This window comes from Phocoena phocoena, chromosome 6 (assembly GCF_963924675.1).
Source record: "Phocoena phocoena chromosome 6, mPhoPho1.1, whole genome shotgun sequence".
In the NCBI taxonomy this organism is placed as follows: Eukaryota; Metazoa; Chordata; class Mammalia; order Artiodactyla; family Phocoenidae; genus Phocoena; species Phocoena phocoena.
In genome coordinates, this window is record NC_089224.1 from 62140547 (window position 1) to 62160943 (window position 20397).

At 38.9% G+C, this 20397-nt stretch overlaps 1 protein-coding gene across 1 annotated transcript in view; it reads left to right on the plus strand.

Moving 5' to 3' along the window:
• The first annotated feature begins 528 nt into the window (after positions 1-528).
• PUM3 (pumilio RNA binding family member 3) overlaps positions 529-20397 on the plus strand; it is a 39208-nt gene continuing 19339 nt past the window's right edge. The window contains exons 1-12 of the mRNA XM_065879022.1: positions 529-565; positions 5887-5978; positions 6902-7120; positions 9722-9857; positions 10451-10526; positions 12582-12675; positions 12937-13003; positions 14401-14575; positions 15560-15663; positions 16662-16740; positions 18885-18983; positions 19899-19952. Coding sequence (XP_065735094.1) covers positions 5897-5978; positions 6902-7120; positions 9722-9857; positions 10451-10526; positions 12582-12675; positions 12937-13003; positions 14401-14575; positions 15560-15663; positions 16662-16740; positions 18885-18983; positions 19899-19952 — 1185 coding nt within the window. The 5' untranslated portion in view covers positions 529-565; positions 5887-5896. The remainder of the gene's footprint in view (positions 566-5886; positions 5979-6901; positions 7121-9721; positions 9858-10450; positions 10527-12581; positions 12676-12936; positions 13004-14400; positions 14576-15559; positions 15664-16661; positions 16741-18884; positions 18984-19898; positions 19953-20397) is intronic.

Consider the following 20397-nt stretch of genomic DNA (forward strand, 5'->3'; position numbering starts at 1 on the left):
AATCAGATAACCAAGGCTCAGAGAAATTCAGTCATTTGCCCAAAGGCATACAGCTAAGAAGCGGAAAAAACCGAGATCGCAATTCTAGCCGACTCCCGAGATTTCCCTTTAACGTCCCCCGCTGGACTGCCAGGGAGGATGCAAATGAACGCACTCTCAAAGCGTTAACTAGTTTAGCCTCCGTTCCAGCTACAAATTAGCCGAGCCAACCAAGCCTCCGCTTCCACAACTGGTCAACACTCGTAGGACGCCGCCGCCTCCCCCGGCCGGGAAGCGACAGGGTTAATGACGTCACTTTTAGGAGCCGCTATCACGTCCTCGCCCCACGGATCCTTTCAAGGGCCAAACCCCGCCTGTGACGCAGCCCTCGCGCTTCTGGACGAAGGGAGAAGAGAAGTGGGCCAATAGAAATGCCGAATTTCCGTTTTTCCGGCTAATCCCCGCCCCTTGACCGAACTCGGCCGAGGAAGAAAGGAAAAGGCGGCTAGGGGGCGGGGCAAAGCGAGGAAGCGGAAGCCGTGGCGGCGGAGCTGGGACGAACGCCTACCTGGGCAACACGTGTGCGGTGAGTGCGGAGGCCGCTCCCGGGAGGGATTTGCGGCTTGCTCGGCGCTGAAGTCGGAGGGTGTCTCGGGTAGAGGTGTTCACACATGTCACCCGCTGGGCGACCTTCTGTGCCTTTTTCTGTTCTGGGAGTTTGGGGGTTGACGGGAGCCTGGCGACAAGGGCGGTTTGCAACTCCTCTCCCTGCCACGCTTTCAGCCTTTTTGTCGTATGTTTGACATCCGCTCTGCGCCCGGTCAGTGTTAGATGCCCAGTTTGCAACCTGAATGTACAGTTGCAGGTTGTAAGCGCTGCGAAGGAAATGACCTGGGTGCCGAGATACAAGATAGGGGAGTCTGACGTGATCCTGAAGCCGAGACCTAGAGCGTGGCGAGAGGCAGCCCCGAAATCTGAAAGCCCAGGGAAAACTACTTTCCCCGGAGGCCGTAACTTGGGCTAAGTCCCTGAGGTGGAAGGGGGGCCGATGTTCGTGAGCTAGAAGTTCAGCCATATAAAATAAAGGAGTAGGGTGAGAGGAGGTTCTGTGGGGCTTTGAAGGCAATGGTGGGAGTTTCGATTTTCTCTACAATGGAAAGATATTCGCGTTATTAGAACGCAGTGAAGGCTTATAAGCAAGGGAGAAACACAGTAGGCCCTGGTTCTTTTTGGAAAATGGATAATAACTTGGATTATTATTGATTATATAGTTGAATTATTGATGATGGTTTGAATTAGGGTGGTGGTACTGGAGACTGAAGTTGAAGGGTTAGAGGTGTTTTTAAAGATTCGAGAAGAATTAATGAAAAATTGAATGTAGCAGACAAGGAAGAGTAAACTCTCACAGGTAAATCTTAGGTTTCTTGAGCAGTGGAGTGGATGCTGTGCCATTGCTGAAATGGGGAAGAATAGGGTGGGGAAAATTAGATGAGGATGTTATTGTTCGGGGGTGGTTCGCAGTGGTCACATAGTTAAAGAATTTTATTTCGGTTCTATTAAGTGTAAGGTGTTTGTTAGACACCTAAACGGAAGTTTCAGGTAGGCAGTTAGATACAGAAGCCTGGAGCCCAAGGAGATGTTCCTAATGGAGAGAGAATTTGGGAGTCCAGCATAAAAAGCCACGGGATTGCACGAGATCACCTAGGGAGAAGAGAGAGGGCAAGACTTGAGGAATGCCAGCATTTAGAAGTTGGGTATTGAATGGTCATTACTTTCCAAGTGCAATGCTGAGCCTGCTGAGAGGAGTCGAGATCAGTCACGATCAGTCACCTGTCCCTCTGTTTCTGGGAAATCTGTGCTCTTTTCCTTCACGAGGCGGAATTGGGCTCTTTCAGCTCTGTGGCTCTCTGAACACTTTTTATATACTTCAGTTATAATGCTTAATTATGCCATGTTTTAATTTTCTGCTTGCTTCTCTCTATGACACCACACTTTGATTTTATTTTTGTATATATATTTTTAAAACCATTAGCTCTCTAGCACATAGTGTGTAGGTATGCAATACATTTCAAGTCCAAAGCGATGTTATAAGAAGGTCATCAAAATGTGCCATAGGAATAAGGAGAATCATTTGAGAAAGAGGGCATCTGGAGGAGGAAGGATAAGAAATTGTCATTTAGGCTGGATTTGAAAGATGGGTAGGATTTATATTGATAGAGAATGGCTTTAAAGTTTGGCTCCTGAAAAAGAACAGTGAGGGAGTAAGGTTGGCTTCAGTGTGGTATTGTGATGTGGGTAAGTTAGGACTAGGTTTTGAATGGACGTGAATGCCAGACTGAGTTTGAAATTTTTCCTATAAGCAGTGGGAAGCTTTTGAAGGTGTTAGAGCAGGGAAATGACATGAAATGGCTGTGATAGTGGACGACTAATTGGGCAGCAGGCAGTGGATCATGGCAGACTGGGTCTAACGGCAGAAAACATTGTGAGCAAGAGATAGAGTCTGAATGGGGTAGTAGAGGGAAGGGCAAAAAACAGAGGAGACAATTCCAAGACACTGAAGTGTGATGGTTGGATGTGATGGTACAGGGTCCCCAAGCAAATGCATTTTGCTAAGTGAGAGAAGCAGGACCCCAAAGGCTGTATATTGTCTAATTCCATTTATAGGACATTTTTGAAAAGGCACAAAGCTAGAGGGTAGAAAAAAGATCAAGCATTGCCAAGAGAGCGAGGAGAGGATGATTGCAAAGGGGCTCCACGGGGGCCTTTTAGGAGTGTGGGACAGTTCTGTAAGGTGCTGTGGTAGAGGATACATGACTGTGGGTTTGTCAGAATCAGCACTGTACACCAAAACGAATGAACTCAACTCTAGGCAGATGGAAAGAAGGTCAACGGACGTGTCCGGAAATGGAACGCAGACTGGAGCAAAATGCGTCTAACTAGTACAGAGGTATAAAAAGACCTCACTGAAGGAGTGGCGGGAAAAGAGCTGACCTAAGTAACTTTGGAAAGCAGTGTTTTAAATGGATACTGTGAGGGAAAAGACAAAAAGAACTGTAAATAAACACATTATAGTTGGTACATTTGTTTTTACCAACTATAACCCTGTGGTACGTGAGTAGAGTTGGAGACATTAGTATGAACTTACTTAATAGGTACAGAAATACAGGTTTGTGTATACACATAGGCTAATATACATACATATATTACCTAGCCCTGTCTGGTGAAAAGACCTAGAAGCAGTGACACCCCAGTGACAAGCACACCTAGCACTCAGATCTCAATAAGAGGGTTTCTCTAGGGTTCCTTGGAGAAATGACTGATCTTAGGGCTTGTGCAAGGAAAATAAAAGGTAAACTTGGAACAAGTGCCAGGAATTAAGGACATGCTGAGGAAAAAAAAAAAGAAAAGGATGGACCATATGAAAAGGACACAGAAGCAACCTTAGAGATTTCAAAGCTGGAACAATTTTAGCAACAAAATACTAAGCAACAAAATACATTTTGTTTAGCAACAAATTACAAAGATACTGTTAGTCCATATCGCAAATAATAAAATACTATGAGGCCATACTGATGTAAATAAATGATGAAATGAATGAGGAGAAGGAATAAATGTTCCCTACAGAAGAATACAAAATAATGAAGGTAAAAGCAAGGGAAATAGAATATCATCATGTAAACACCACGGAAATTGCTGCAGGCAAGATCCACTGGAGAGTGCTAAAATCAGTGAGGGATACAGGATATTTGCATGATCTCAAAACATATCCAAAACATTTATTAATTGCTTTGAGAATTTTAATGCGTTGATTCAAATTCTTTAATACTCCCCACTCTAGAAAGTGGAGCTTAATTCTCCTCTCCCTAAGTTTGGGCTGAATTTTAGTGACTTGTTTCTAACAGAGTATGGAAAGGGAGACATAGGGCTTCCCTGGTGGCACAGTGGTTGAGAGTCCGCCTGCCGATATAGGGGGCATGGGTTCGTGCCCTGATCTGGGATGGGCCCGTGAGCCGTGGCCGCTGGGCCTGCGCGTCTGGAGCCTGTGCTCCGCAAGGGGAGAGGCCACAACAGTGAGAGGCCCGCGTACCGCAAAAAAAAAAAAGAAAGGGAGACATAGTAACTTTACAGCAGAGACACCTTGCAAACACTACAGTAACTTTACAGCAGAGACACCTTGCAAACACTGTGTTAACCAGTGATCAAGGTTAATATCACTAGTCATGTCGATATCATGCTCCTAATGTGATGGGATGAGAAGGGCACTTCATCTCTATGGTATTCTTCCCTCAAATCCGTAAGGCCAGTAGAATCATAGGAAAATGTCAGACAGACCCCAAAGGTAGGATATTCTACACACTGCCTGACCAGTACTCTCCAAAAGTGTCTTGGTCATGAGAAACAAGTAGAGATGGAGAAGCTGTCACAGATTGGTGGAAACTAAGAAGACTTGATGATTAAATGCAAGGTATCCTGGAATTGAAAAACGACGTCAGTGGAAAAACCGGCGAAATCCAAATTTAATAGCATCATATTAATGTTATTTCTTAGTTTGGGTAAATGCATCATGGTAAGATGTTAACATTAAGGGAGGCTGAGGGGTATACTGGACCTTTCTCTGTGTCTTTCCCAACTCTTCTTTAAAACTGAACTTATATCAAAATAAAAAGTTCATGCACAGAAGAGCTAAGGGATGCAGATGTGGTTATGAAGGCTATAGCCAAGTGACAGTGACCCTACAGTCATTAATGATCTAAGGAAACGGAGTAATTCAGAGGCCATTCATTTTCCAGAGTGCTCTTTGAGACCCTACTGGTCCCTTGAGATATTCCAGGAAAAAGTGGTTCAACCACGGTTGGGAAATCCTGCATACTTTAGCTTGTGCTTGGTGATTAATGGCTTAAATTAGCAAAAGAATCTGCCTTTCCTTAAACATGCCTCCTTCATTATTTTCATTTAAGCGTTTCCCAAATACATTTCACCCCAGAACCCCTTGTTTCTCTTATATCTATTAATATCTTGAGAAATTTGTTGTTCTTCAATGGAAAATTCTTGTCTAGAAATATCTGGAATTGTCTAGGGATCCCTAGCATCTACTCGAGAGGGTCAACTTTAGAAATTTTGAAATGAGTTGAATATGCAACTTTGGAAGGTACAGAAATAGACAAATAAAACATAATAACTTTTGCTCTTGATACATTCGGCTGCTTTCAGGAGCCTTGGGCAGCTGAAGGGTTATCTGTTGTTTGCCATGTGCACGGTGGGGTCTCTATCCAGAAGCAGCCTGTTAGGCAGATTTCTTTAAAATGAAATATTAAATATTTCAATAATCTTATTTCGGAGGTCTTTGAAAATTACTTGATTGCCTCTAAAAGAATAACAGATTAAACGTTCGAAGTTAGTTTTTGTTTTAGCTACCTTGGGTTACATAAGGAACTTTTAGATAATCTACTTTCATTAAATTTGAATATATGATAAGTGCAATGTTTGTTGCTGGCTTTTTAGGATAGAGACCAAAAAATCAAGTGGTAATATTGTCATTTTCTCATCACAAAGTCTTCCCAGGTTGTAAGTAATGCAAACACTGACAGTTTTATCATATGCTTAGTGTAAATAATGATTTATTTTTAGCCATTACTATTGCTGAAACGTTGCCTCCAAAACATCACACACTAGCCAAGGTGTGTGTGTGTTCTTAGTTTTTGTATTGGTATCCTATTTATTTTCGCTCTTACAATCTTAGAAGTCATGATTGTGTAGTTCCTGGACTCATGGGTGCCTGTGCTGGATGCAGCTAATTTGTCCTGCATCTGTGACCTCAAGGAGTAAATGTGGCAGTGACCACTAATGACTTTTATTGGATGAGAGCAATTCAGTGATCCTTTTTTGGATTTTGTTTTTGTTTTCCAGAGTTGCTATAATGGAAGTCAAAGGGAAAAAAAAAATCACAGGAAAAGGTACAAAGCCATCACAAGAAAAAAACAGATTTCATAAAAACAGTGGTAAGATACTCAAAACATGCTTCCCATGTGGTTTTTTTGGCCCTTGGAGGGAGCAGTTGGTGGTATGAGGGGGCATGTAGCAGATTCCAATCTATTCATGGGTTACAGTTAGGATTAAAGTAGTAGGAAAAAGTAAGTGTTACTATATATGAGTTTGCATGTTCCCTGTGAAACTTAGACCTTTAAGAAATTGCCAGGATAATTGGTGAATGCTGTACTTTTGAAAGATATGTCGGCTAGTGATGCTGTTCCCTCACTTAAGTCACGCTAATTCACAACAACATTTTAACGTTTGATAAATTGTGGCTGATTAATACGTGTACTGGTGAGCCAGATCTTTAGGATTTCTCATTGTGATGTCTTTATTGTTCCATCAGGTGTCAGTATTGCAAAATAGAAAAGTCAGGAATTGTGTCAATGACTAGTTTCCTAAGCAATCTTTTTTTTTCTTGCAACTAGAAATTCTGAAAAATAAACATTTTAAATTTGTTTATATATGATATACTTTCTAAATTTTAAATGTTCATTTTATTCTTAGATTCCTATTATGTTATTGATGCCCTAAATACACACACACAGACACACACAAACATAAAAATAATATCTCATTTTGTGATATGTGCTTAAAACAGAAGTACACCTAACTGACAATAGTGGTTATCTCTCGAATTATGGGTAGTTTTTATTATGTGTTTCTCTACTTCGTAGGTTTTCTATAATGAACCTGTATTATAATTTTATAATCAGAGTAAGTTTTTTAATTTTGTTTTGATTTTTTAAGTCCTACTGTGCTCCGTTTTTGAGAATAAAACAAAGTATGTTTCACTAAAGAGTGTGTAATTTTCTGTAACAAATACAATCCAGTGGATAAAAGATCTAGGCCCAGGATCACTGAACTAACAATTATTTATTATTGTCACTAGACTCTGGTTCTTCAAAGACATTCCCAAAAAAAGTTGTTAAGGAAGGTGGACCTAAACTCACAACTAAGAACTTTGAGAGAACTGCCACAAAACCTGGGAAAAAAGGTGTGAAGCAGTTCAAGAATAAGCAGCAAGGGGATAAAATACCAAAGAACAAATTCCAGCAGGCAGATAAATTCAACAGGAAGAGAAAATTCCAGCCAGACAGTAAAAATGATGGTAAGCACTGATTCCTTTAGCAGAGTTTTTGCAAAAGCGTTGCCTTGCCTGAGCTATTGCCTGAACCACCGTGCACAGGGACTCTAGAAGTCTGGTAGAGACCTTCTGTTCTTGTTCCTTGACAGGCAGCACTTGGGGTGGGGGCAGGGGAAGGTAGATGGGATTAAATAAAAAACAGAAAGCATCTTCCCTGGTCAAAATTGTCCTCTGGTACCTAGAATTCCTTACTTCCTAGGCCCTTGCTGAATTCCCCTAGCTGTGGAATTACGCTAAATTGTATTGGCTTTATGCATTGGAACCTCAATAAAACATTCCTTTCTGTAGGCTAAAATTAATGAACTCATTCATTCAACAAACAAATACTTAAATTTAATACTTAAATAACCAGTGTGTCCCAGCTAAACATCCACCTTGGCTAAGGATGCCCTGGTGAACAAGAAACATATAGACCCTGCCCTCACAGGGCTCAGGCCACTCTAATATCATCAACCCATCAGATGGCTCAGAGCCGGTAAACAGTTCCAGAGAAGGTGTAGTATACATGTGACAGATTTGACTTGAATTGGTTGAACAGGCTAGGTTGCTAACTGATTAGAAGTGTTGGCAGGGCTCCTCTTTGTTGAAACAAACTACTAATCTCTTCGTCATGATGTTTAAGCGGTTGTCTTTAACCCAGAGCTTTGCCGTCTGTTGTACAGCCTGCCCTTGCTGTGCATCGTCTCTCCTGCACTGGTCTCAAACGAGCAGCTTCCAGGTTACGCGTGCTGTCATGCATATGCCTTCTCTGCAGCATCATGAGAACTTCTCTGGTGTCTTTCATACTCTTTTCCTCCAGCGTGGCATAGCCTGACACTGCTCCTTTGCTGCCAACTGAGACCACTGCCATGGGGCCTTTTTACTCCAGTTCTTTAGACCTGGTCCCTGTTCTCTGCTCTGCCTAGGGCTGCTCCAAGACAGGGGCATAGGGAGAGAGGAAAGGGGAAATTTTCATTATTTCTCATTAGGCCTGGAGGATTCTTTCATGCTCTAGCTTCCATCTTTTCTCTTTTCCCCTTCTCTTCCAGCTTCTTTTTCCTACCTACTCTTTCCTAGCTTCTCTATTAGGTCCTAAATCTTCCTTTCCACACTGGAGTTCTTGACACCTGCATTTTAAGTGCACACACATCCTCATCTTATTATAGTGGACCCCTGGTTCCTTTTGCTATGGGAGATAAGTTCCCAGCATCTCAAAATGGAACTTTGATTTTATTTTCTCAGTTTTATACCAGCAACTGAGGGGAATTGGATACTAGACATCCCCAGAATCGGTTGTATCCGCTGCAGCCCGGCATGGCATATGTCAAGGGTGCCCAAATATTTGTAGAATTAAATGAACTCTGGATTGGTTATGATCATCTGCTGCACAGTACATGGTGCCCCAATATTAATGGTAAATATGCCTTCTGTTGCCTGTGATCCTCTATTACCAGGCTGCGAGTAAGCAAGTGAGCAGAAAGGGGAGTAACTAAGTACACTATAGTATATCGAATGCCATTAAAAATTATATTCTTGAGGAATATTTAGTTTCATGGAAGAATGCTTACAACATAATAATGTTTAAGTAAAGACAATAAGGAAATTAATATAAAACGTGTAGGGGAAAAGACAAGAAGGAAATAAAATGTTAATCCCTAGGTTTTGAGATTATAGGAGAATTTTGGTTTTTGAGTGTATTTCTAATCAGAGAGGGGGAGATATCTGGAAAGAACTTATTCTCCTAAGGGTTCTTTGCAGGGTACTCATGTAAATAATACCCATTTTATTAAGTTTTTTTTTGGTTTGGCCTCTTTGGGTTTTTTCATTCAATTAATAAGTTATTTAGATTGTGAAGACCAACAATAACCAAGAGAAAGATACTCGACTTTTATAGCATGACCCTAATTGTAGAGAACTGAGGAATTTTGATTGTGCATTGTCATGAGTAAGAGACAGCAGAGAATAAAGTTTTAGAGCCACATCTGGGTTTGAATCCTGACTCTGCCACTTAGGAGTTAACGTGACCTTGGACAAGGAACTTACCTGCTCGGTGCCTTTGTTTCCCTGGCATGAAGGGAATAATAATAGTACCTACCTCGTAGGGTTGTTGTAAGAATTAAATCACTTAATACATAACAGCACTCAGAAGAGTGAATTTTTGAATATGGTTTTTCCTATGTTAATTTGGACTAATTTTTGTTTTCATTGAGAACTGATTATACCTAAAGTCCAATGATCTTAATGTTCTAGAGTAAAATTTTATTTTACAATTGAGAAAGATGCTTAAACTTTTAAAATCGCTTTTATAATCTGTTTAGTTCCTTTTGTTTTTTTAATAGGTATCCTGTTAAGATTAAATAAATAGCTGTTGAATAAATGAACAGTTGGTGTCAACCAAATTTAAAATGTGTAAACTGCTCAGAAAGTGAAATAAAGTATACGTTGGTAGGGAATGATGTTTTCCCCCTTCTAGTTTCCTCAGTGAGTATTGATCTTGATTAGTGATTGCCATAGGTGCCTAATTTGTCCTCGTGTATGGCACTGAGAATGTTAAATGTAATTGAAAATAATTTCTGTGATGACTAGACACAGCAGTCAAGAAACCCAAATGGGATGAGTTCAAAAAAAAGAAAAAAGAACTGAAGCAGAGCAGGCAGCTCAGTGATAAAACCAACTACGACATTGTTGTTCGGGCGAAGCAGATCTGGGAGATCTTAAGAAGGTAATGCTCCTTAATGGCATCCTTATTAGGCCCTTTGAGATGATGGAGGAGTAACAGTGTACCTAGTAAACAGTGAAATGTCCTAAGATAAATAACTTAGCGCTTGGGTTATTGAGGGAGTACTCATAATACTCCAGTAGAGGCATCAGTGCTTGGATGTCTGCCTGTTGCAGAAATGTGTGGAATCATTCGGATGGTGTCACATCTGCTTATGAAAATGAATGAGAGTTAAAATGGATTTGACGTCCTTCCTGAGAAATTTCTGAGAAAATGAAGGACAGTTCTTTTCGGCTAGGTTTTGAGATACTTGAGTACTTGGTGTCTTGGACTTGTTTTATTATTTTCTTCACTTTTCAAGTTCTGGCTGTTAAGATTTAGATTGATGCGTAAAATTATACCTTGTGAGATGAGTTTCTGCCTTTGAGAAAATTACTTTTCTCTGGCTGCTCTGGAATAGTAATTTTAATGTCCAGTTTGCTCTCTTCGAAGAGAAAATCATACTGAAGTGGGTGAACATACACTGGTATGGTTTTTATTTTTGTGTGTTTAAAATAATGTCTTTACTTAGACTACGTTTCCTGCCTCTCTTATAGAAAAGATTGTGACAAAGAAAAAAGAGTGAAGTTGATGAATGATTTGCAGAAGTTGATTCAAGGGAAAATTAAAACTGTAAGTAGGGCATACTCAGTTGCAATTTTAACAGTTGAAATTGACTCGCAGTAAAGGGTAGTTGACCGTTGTGGCAGGTGAAATTGTTTCTGTTTTTAATGTATTTGGCCTCAAATTTCAAATACCTTTTATAATACTGATTAAAAAATTTAATAGTGAGAGACCTTACTGCCGGGAAATTATAAAAAGGCTATCAAGTATTTGGCTGTTCATTTTAAAATAATTTACTTAAAATAAATCAGTGTTCTTTTAAAGTTATCTCGAGAAATTTATTAGTTCAACAGTGTTCGTTAGAATGTCTTGCTGTGAACTCTATACTTTTGTATGTTCTAAATTGCTGGCTATTTTGTATGTGTGATGCAAACACATGATTACTTTCTTCCTGCGTTTACAAGCATCATGCAAAGATCTTTAAAATATAATAGATTTGGGACTTCTGAATTGATTTTTGTTGTTGCTGTTTAATCCTGTTTTATAGTAAACTTCTGTTGATTCTTGTGTATTTGGGTAAATACTTAGTGATATTCACTTGTAAGCCAACAGACACGGTATCTTCGGAGACCCTTGAGGGGCAGCCTTTGCCGAACCACGTACGTGGGTCTAACCAGATGCTGTATTGCAGTTTGAAGGACTGTCTTAAAATAGTGAGTTCCCAGCTGCTGCTTTCTTAAAGCCAGCAAGGTCTTTTTAGGTTGGAACTCCTCCTCGTCTCTAGCAGTAGTCTGTTACACTCAATTTATAAATACTTTACACTCAAGATCCTTTCCCAATTACCCTTAGGTTATTACTGCGTGCCCATGGACTTGGGGGTTAGTCTGGTATTCAAATACCCACTCTGCTATTTAACATACGTGTGCCTTTAGACAATAACAGCCTATTTATTGATTATTTACTGTGTGCTAGGAATTATGCTAACCAGTGCATACTTTGTATCCTTTAACTTAGTCATCATCCCTATTAAACGTTTGATACATCTGGGCTCAGAGAAGTTGAGTTTCATCCCCAGGGTCAGAAGGATAGCAAGTTCCTTAACTTCTCATAAACTTACTTTAACCTATAAAGTGCTAATAACAACAACCCACTTCTAAGGTTGCTTTGGGTTTAAATGAGAAAAATATATTTAAGCGCATATATTGGTTATATAGTAGGTAATTAACATATGCACAAAACAGCCTTATTTCTTTTTAAAAATTATTTTTAAAGTTTTATCAAAAATGTCTATGCAAATCTCCCTTAAGGAAATTCTTCAGAAATCCATGACTTTGATGAAGGTATGCCTTTACCTTCTGACTTGTTAGAATTTAAAAATTTAAAGACAGACTCAGCAACGAGTAATAAGCACTATTAAAGTAGACTGTAGCATATAAAAAATAATAGTGCATGACTGATTATCTGCGGTTATTGCTTTAGAAAATTGATCAGCAAGTCCTTCAGTGAGGATCTAATCCATCCAAGAGTTGTGAGGGGGCTTGGGTTGGAGAATCAGATTTGAAATTCTAGGAATATAACTGGATGTATGTTCAGGGATTATAATGAAAATGTGAGAAATGGAGTGATTAGCTCATAATGTAATTGCCAATGTGTATCTAGATTATTATAATAATTAGGTATAATTATTTATGTAGCAATACTTTGGTTGCCAAAGCCAAACATTCTTAGATCATTTATATTTTTTAAAAACTCATAGAATAATAGAATTTTTGCATTGAAAAATTCCTCTTTTAGGGAAAGTAACTATCAGAGAAATGAAAAATGAAGTGTGTATAATCATTAGACAGGTTTGGTTTGAATTATAATGATAGAATCTTGCAGAATACTTAAATGCATTCCTGTCTCGATGCTGTACGGTAGCCAGCAAATCCAAAGAATGCCATTATGAACAATTAAACAAGAATTTCTACTCCCAAGTAACCTAGGTTTGATTAGCTATGAAGACCCTACTTTTTTTTCCTCACAAGGAATTGTAAAAGAGGCAGCAATACGACATAAATAATATGATAGAAAGATATATTTTCAGAGAGAATTTGTCTAAAGGCCCCAACTGTTTTCCTACAGATTGCGTTTGCACATGATTCAACTCGTGTGATCCAGTGTTACATTCAGTATGGCAACGAAGAGCAGAGGAAACAGGCTTTTGAAGAACTGCGAGGTATTTCTTATATATATTTCGTAATTGTTTGTAAGAAGTCGCTTGTTTTCTCTTGAAATACCCAACACTGTCCTGGAAAAGAATTCTGTTGAGGGATAGCAGTGTGTCCTCTGCAGGACCTTTTCTGCTTATTTGTATTTTTTGCCTGGGACAAATAGAGAGTTATTCGTTTGTGTTCCCAAGATCGTGCAGTTAGTTCTTCCCTTGTTTCTGGAGGACTGGAATGAGGTTATCATTAATGTAATGTATTTTGTTTTTCAGGTGATTTGGTTGAATTAAGTAAAGCTAAATATTCCAGAAATATTGTTAAGAAGTTTCTCATGTATGGGTGAGTTGTTCTATTTATAAAATGTTTTTTATTAGTTTTTTAAAGGTGTGGATACCTATTGTGTGCAAATAAGTGTTGCTTAAAAGTTGCATAATAGGAGGCTTAAGCAGATGCTTGTGATGTTTGCGATAAATATGGTCTTAAAAAAATTAATGTTATTAAAATTAATGTACAATGATGGTATTGTCTTCATTGTTCTTACGAGTATATCTTGAAGCCCTGGAAGAAGAGAAATGGTTATAATGAACTTTAAATTAGTCACCAGTTATTTAGAAGATGGAGTGATGGGAGGGGCAGGTGAGTAGGCTCAGAAGCAGGGTTAGTGGGTTAGGAAATGTCGAGATGGGAGGATTTCCTAAACTAGGTGGAATTGATACTTGTCTTCCTGTCTCAAGTATAATAATGGGCCAAAATATGCTAACCAACAACAAAAAGTACAGCTGACAAATTTTCAAAAACTGTATTCCTGACTAGAGTTACTGGCCGCTTGATTATTTTAGGATAGAATAGAAATGTTTGTGATTAAGTCCTGTTTTAAAAGAGAATCCTGGGGCTTCCCTGGTGGCGCAGTGGTTGAGAGTTCGCCTGCCGATGCAGGGGACACAGGTTCGTGCCCCGGTCCGGGAGGGTCCCACATGCCGCGGAGCGGGTGGGCCCATGAGCCATGGCCACTGAGCCTGCGCGTCCGGAGCCCGTGCTCCGCAACGGGAGAGGCCACAACAGTGGGAGGCCCGCGTACCGCAAAAACAAACAAACAAAAAAAGAGAATCCTGGAATATGTTTTATTCATGTTATCCTGCACGTTTGACTTTTACCTTCTCCTTTTCTCCTTCTACCCTGCTTCTTTTAAGCTGAACAATTTACTAATGGGAACTGACATTTATTGAGCACTTACTGTGTGCTGGTTACAGTTCTCAGCGCATCTTAACTCATTTATCCTCACATCAACCTTATTCTTTCTATTCTATGACTAGAGAAGCTGAGGCACAGAGTGGTGAAATACCTTGCCTGGGATCTTTCAGCTGGTAAGACCCTAGGTCTTTTCAAACCTAGGCAGGCTGGCCCCCGAGTCACTTAGAAATGCAAGGTAGAGGGAACTCCCTGGCGGTCCAGTGGTTAGGACTCCGCAGTTTCATTGCTGAGGGCCCAGGTTCCATCCCTGGCTGGGGAACTAAGATCCTGCAAGCCGTGCAGCGCGGCCAAAAAAAGAAAAAAAACAGAAAAAGAAAAGAAAGAAATACAAGGCAATTTGATTTTCCTTCTCGTAGCATTTCTCTCTGTTAGCCACCTCCACACACAATGATGAGCTGGTCTCAGAAGAAGTGTGCTATGTTTTTGTTGCCACCCATCTTTCTCCTTCTATCACTTCTCTTTTCCCATGGTCACGCTGGGTTTAGGAGTAAAGCACAGATTGCAGAGATAATGAGAAGCTTTAAAGGTCACGTGAGGAAGATGCTGCGGCATGCGGAAGCGTCCGCCATCGTGGAGTATGCCTACAATGATAAAGCCATCTTGGAGCAGAGGAACATGCTGACAGAAGAGCTCTATGGGAACACATTTCAGCTTTACAAGGTGACATTTCAAGACATTTTTCCTAGAGATTTTACTTTCTCTGTGTGCTGTTCCTTACCTTCCAATGCCCTGTTTTCAGAATGTATTTTTACTTTGGTTGTTCCTTTAAGAGACTACCTCATAGCCTTTATGCTTTTGGATTATTTTGTCTCTGGTGTAATAAGCAAGTGATCATACTTACATTTCATTCTCCCAGAGCACAATCTTTAAATCCCCTATAAATTAAAACTACTTTTGTTACTCCTTCCCAAGTACTGTGTGTAATGCTTTGGTACTTCTGTTTCTACAGTCAGATAGACCAAGGAAGAAGATTCTTAATAGTCAGTGAAGCTCTGTAAACACCCCTTAACCAGCTCTGGTTGGAGGGCATCGAGCTCCCTGTTGCTGCCTTCTCCCATGTTTCCTCATGTTTGTGGATTACCCTTCCCCGGGTCATATGCAGAGAGGAAGCAGAGTAGAGAGACCCAACCTTGGATTTAGTACAAGGCTGGTAATGGGACTAGGACAGTTAAAGGATCAGTTTCAGACTTTAGGATACAAATACACGTATTTATCTCAAGGGAGATGGATTGATTCCTGAGTTTCTTCTGCTAGTCAGTTTCAGCCCCTGGGTTGAACTTAGTGCTTTGTTTCCTTTGTCACAGTCACTGTAGGAATATCCAGCTAATTACAAAACCTGGTGGCAAGAATTTGTTAACTGACTACTTGCTCTTATGATTAGGCACATGCTAGGTGCTTGGCAAGTATGAACTGGCTGGTTGGTTATTTAGCTTGGCTCTGGAAGTACGATGGTGGGTGTATAGAATGAGAATTAGATAATCAAAAATTACCCTGTGAGTGTATCTACAGTGGGGCTTTTGTTATGTAAATATGGGAAATCTAAAAATTTAAGTTTATGTAAAATGACAGTAATTGATTTTCTTTGTTCCGAAGTTGAAGAAACTTGATTAAATTTAGAGGGGTTTGATTTATCTTCTGTTGCAGTCAGCAGATCACCCAACTCTGGACAAAGTATTAGAGGTACAACCAGAAAAACTAGAGCTTATCATGGATGAAATGAAACAGATTCTAACTCCAATGGCCCAGAAGTAAGGAAGCTGTTTTTTTTTTTTTTCTTAACAAATGGCATTTGAAGGAGGAAATTTTTACATAGCCTTTGCAGAGAAAAGGTGCATAGTTTCCCAGTTATAGTCTGTTATTTAAATTGGATTGTGAGACCTAAAAGCCCATGCATTTGGCCTTCGTGGAATTTGTACCACAGTGGAATGGTTAGGGCATTACGTCTGGGACCAGACTTTCTGGGTGTGAATCCTGGTGCCTCTCTCAGTTACTAACTGTGACCTTGGGCAACTTAACTTCTCTGTGCCTCAGTTTCCATATCTGTACAATTACGATAATAATAGTATATATTTCATAGAGTTTTATGAAGATTAAATGGGCTAATATTTCCAAAGTGCTCAGAACAGTGCTTTGCCGTTAAAAACAACATGTTTTTGCCGTCTACATGGATACTCCGTGTTAACTTGAAGTCTTTGGTGCCTGATCATTAGCCTCCACTGTACACCTGAATTCACCAAGTGTCACACTAGGAGGCTTGGATCAATTAGGTATTGTTGCAATTGCTGATACTGTTTTCATCTATTTAGGATTTAACTGCTAAAATGATTTTGTGAAACTGACGCATTATAAAGGAGGCTTGACAGAAAGAAAATAGCCATTAAAAAATAGTCTACATGTGGATTTCTAATCACATGTCCATTGTTGTGTAAAAGAATATAGATGTCCTTATTTAAGAAAGTCGAGTGTATTTTGAATGATAATTTCATATTTGCTGATTAGATACTAGAAACTTGTACTCTGGTCTTGGTTGTAGATGGCAACCAAGACCTATATATATTTTAATAGGTCTAAAAGTTTTTTTTTTTTAGTCTTAGTATTGCTAAAGATATGATTTATTTTATGACAAATGACATTTGCTAAAACCATTTCACTCGTTTTGATTATTTTAGGGCGACCGAGGTTACCTATCTCTGTATTATTGCGGTACCATTTCTGACTTTTTTTTCTTCTTTTATTCTGTTTTCAGAGAAGCTGTGATTAAGCACTCACTGGTACATAAAGTATTCTTGGACTTTTTTACCTATGCACCCCCAAAGCTGAGATCAGTAAGTTCTTGGTTTTAGGTTTTAAACTGAAACACGTAGAACTGTGTAAAAAATGTGGAATACTGCTTTGACGTATATTGGCTTTTGAAAATTTTAAAGAATTGTTTCCTTATTTAGAAAAGATAATGTGCTAAACTCCCTTTGAAGAAGTCTACTAATTCCATTTAGATTTTTGCCAGAAAGACAGTAGAATTGACCATAATTTTATCAGTTTCATTGAATTTTTATATTTTAATTATAATCCAGAGAGCATCCTCTAGCTTAACCTAATCAGAAAATTAACTAACATGGAGGAATATTCAGCATTCAGAGAGTTCAAAATTCACCTGTATTGATACAAAAACAAAAAATTATATTGGTGTTAAAAGGTTACGGGAGGACACTAAGTGAACCGTGAAAAACTGGACCTTACATGAGAGTGAAGGTAAATTGCACTGCCCTTCAAGTCAGTGATGGGAATATAGATGAGAATTCATTTAGTCCCCTGAATTTTGCTTGCCTCATCATACTGTGAACTCATCATCCATTTGTTCTCATTCTAATAATAAGCGATAACCAAGTAACGAGACTCACGTCTTTTTAACAAATAGGCCAGATTAAACATTCATAGGAATTTTGACCCTCTCAAAATTGACATGCAAAATAGTTCTCCAAGAGTAGCCGCCTACCTAAGCGTGTGGTTCAGTGGCCACAGCAGCTGCTGATTCTCTTTAGGGGATTTCTCTCTTGTTCTGGCACAGCACAGTATCTCACAGTTCTGGATTTACTGAGGCAGGACTTTATTTTCAGAACTGAGAAAATAATCATTTGAATATATTCCACAGTAGAAAGTCTTTATCTTTTTAATGTTGAATATGTTTTAGTAATAGCAAAAAATCATTGGGAACTTAGTGTGAATATAAAATAATCAGACAGGTCTTCGTGGCCCCGGGGGCATTTTCAATAGAGAGACTTTAAAAACAAAAACTTTTGGAGGTAAAAGAAGCATAATTGGAATATATGTTTAACTCCCCAACTGGATAGCTTTGAAGAGATTCATAAGTTCAGGTATATAAGCTGAAAGCTATGTTCTTGAGATTTATCCTGGAAAAAGATTGTGAGATAGTTAAGGGTGAAATTGCTGTTCCTTATTGATAAAAATAGGCCACTTTTCTCCTTCCTGGCAGGAGACTTTGTATTTATTTAATATAAATTTTTAAATTGGGAATGGACTAAACTGGCCCCGCAGCTGTTAGCTGGCAGAACTCACTTATGTCCTATATGCTAGACTTCCAAATACAATTATGAAATTATATACATTGAAAATAAGGAATAAAGATTAAAAATAAGCTAAAATTACCTTGTAATAAATTAGTGATTGGGTTTTTACTTAAAGGTCATTGAGTAAAGGCCTAGTGAAGACCTAGTCTAAATGTTAATGTAGGGATAAATATTTCTTAGAGAAATGTTATTTAAGTGTCTTTACGGTGAATTATTAATATGATTTCCAGAGGTAATCCAGTGATAAATTAAAAAAGAAAAACTTTTTCAGACAAAATTAGTGTTTTGGTTTTCTGCTTGTTATATACATGACTCTTTTAGGGAAGAACATTTTATTTATTTTATCTGGCTTTTTTATTAAAAACTCCCTTCTTCCCACAGCCAACTCTTAGATTTTTCTTTTCTTGAGAAGTCCTTTAGAATATACTATACGTATACAGTTGACCCTACAACAACACGGGGGGTGGGGTGCCGACACTCCCGTCCCCCTCAGTAGAAAATCCGCCTATAATCAGCCCTCCCCATCAGCAGTTTTGATTGCGGATTTACCCACCTTCAGATGGTGTAGTGCTATAGTACATATTTACTGAAAACAATCCGCGTGTAAGTGGACCCGCCTGGTTCAAATCGCACTCGGGGTCAACCGTATACGTACTTTTTTGAACAGACGTTGGTAAAACTCAGGGATTTTAATAGAAATTGCCTGCCAGCAGTACTTACTGCTCTTGATGGAAAAGAATGTTTCCAGGAAGCGGTTGTTAAATTGTTTGCTACCTATACTTTCTGCCTTTCATTCTCTGTGCATAACTGCTCCTTAGTAGACAGATTGTGAGAAAGTAAAAAGAAAGAGTAAACCAAAGCCCTGAACTGTGTTTATTCCCCAGGAAGTGATTGAAGCCATCCGAGAAGCAGTGGTATACCTGGCGCACACACACGATGGCGCCAGGGTGGCCATGCACTGCCTGTGGCACGGCACGCCCAAGGTAAGCGTCAGTCAGGGCTTGACTTGCCTTTCCTTAGACTTTTTCGGTCTCCTTGGGGTTTTGCCCTCTTGCGCACAACAATATTATCTTTGCAAAGTTGTGCCTCAAGGCCTCACAGAAACTGGCTCCCCTTTGAGCCTTCTGTTTCTTCTCTACTGGAGTCTTCTTAAAGTTCGAAAACCTTGGGTTTTCTTATATGGGGAGGCGTGTGTCAAGCAAGTAAACACACTATTTATGTTAGGCTTAAGTTTATAAAAGTTTTGGTACCTGTCAGCCTCTTTGATTCCTCATTTAATGATCTTGTTGTGGGAGAGGGAGAGGAAAGAGAAGAAAATAAGCAGCTGTGCATTTGCTCCCATGGTTCTTAAGTACTTTGAGGGAAAAACTAATGATCCATGTTAATTATAGGAGCTTAACAGAAATTATCCTCATTTCCTTGATTGGTATAATTCTGCCTTTAAAAGACAGTTGTATTTTGTCCACTTTTTTCTTTCGTCCACTTTTTAATACAAATTTAATTTCTCCTCAACAAGTAATGTATTGAATGCCATCTGTATGCTAGACTTTTATGCATTTGAAGACAGTTCAGACATTGGAAGAGGGATCTCAGTTCTTACTATAAAAGGAGGTAGTTTCACTAGGTTTGCCTCGCAACTAATAATTTTATGGTTCCATATTTATGTCTCAATGGATTGTCACATAGAAGTCTAAGATTATAATAGCTCTGAAAGGATTTATAGTGTATTGCGTTTTTTGGTTCTGGTTGAATAACTATTTTCACCAATGAAAAGTATGCCACTCCAATGAAAGTTTAATATTATATAAAATTTTTAACTATGAAATACCTTAATCTATAACTAATCCGTAACTAAACCTGTAGCTATAAGTTCATTGAGACAATTTTTCTTTTTTAAGGACAGGAAAGTGATTGTGAAAACAATGAAGACTTATGTTGAAAAGGTGGCTAATGTAAGTATAAAAACTACATATTTCTTGGGGACTTCCCTGGCGGTCCAGTGGTTAAGACTTCGCCTTCCAATGCAGGGGGTGTGGGTTTGATCCCTGGTTGGGGAGCTAAGATCCCACATGCCTCGGGGCCAAAAAACCAAAACATAAAGCGGAAGCGATATTGTAACAAATTCAATAAGGACTTTAAAAAAAAATGGTCCACATCAAAAAAAAAAAATTCTTAAAAAAAAAAAAAAAAACCTACGTATTTCTTTTAACTATTTTTAACAATAAAATGTATTTATATCTATTATAGGAAATTTGAAAAGTTCAGAAAATTACCAAGAAAATTATTTATTGTTTCATTTTGTTATAATCTATTTTATGCATATGCGTGTCTTTTTATATATTATTAAATTTACACAAAATGAATTTCTCCTTTTTTCATTTAACATTGTACTGTGGC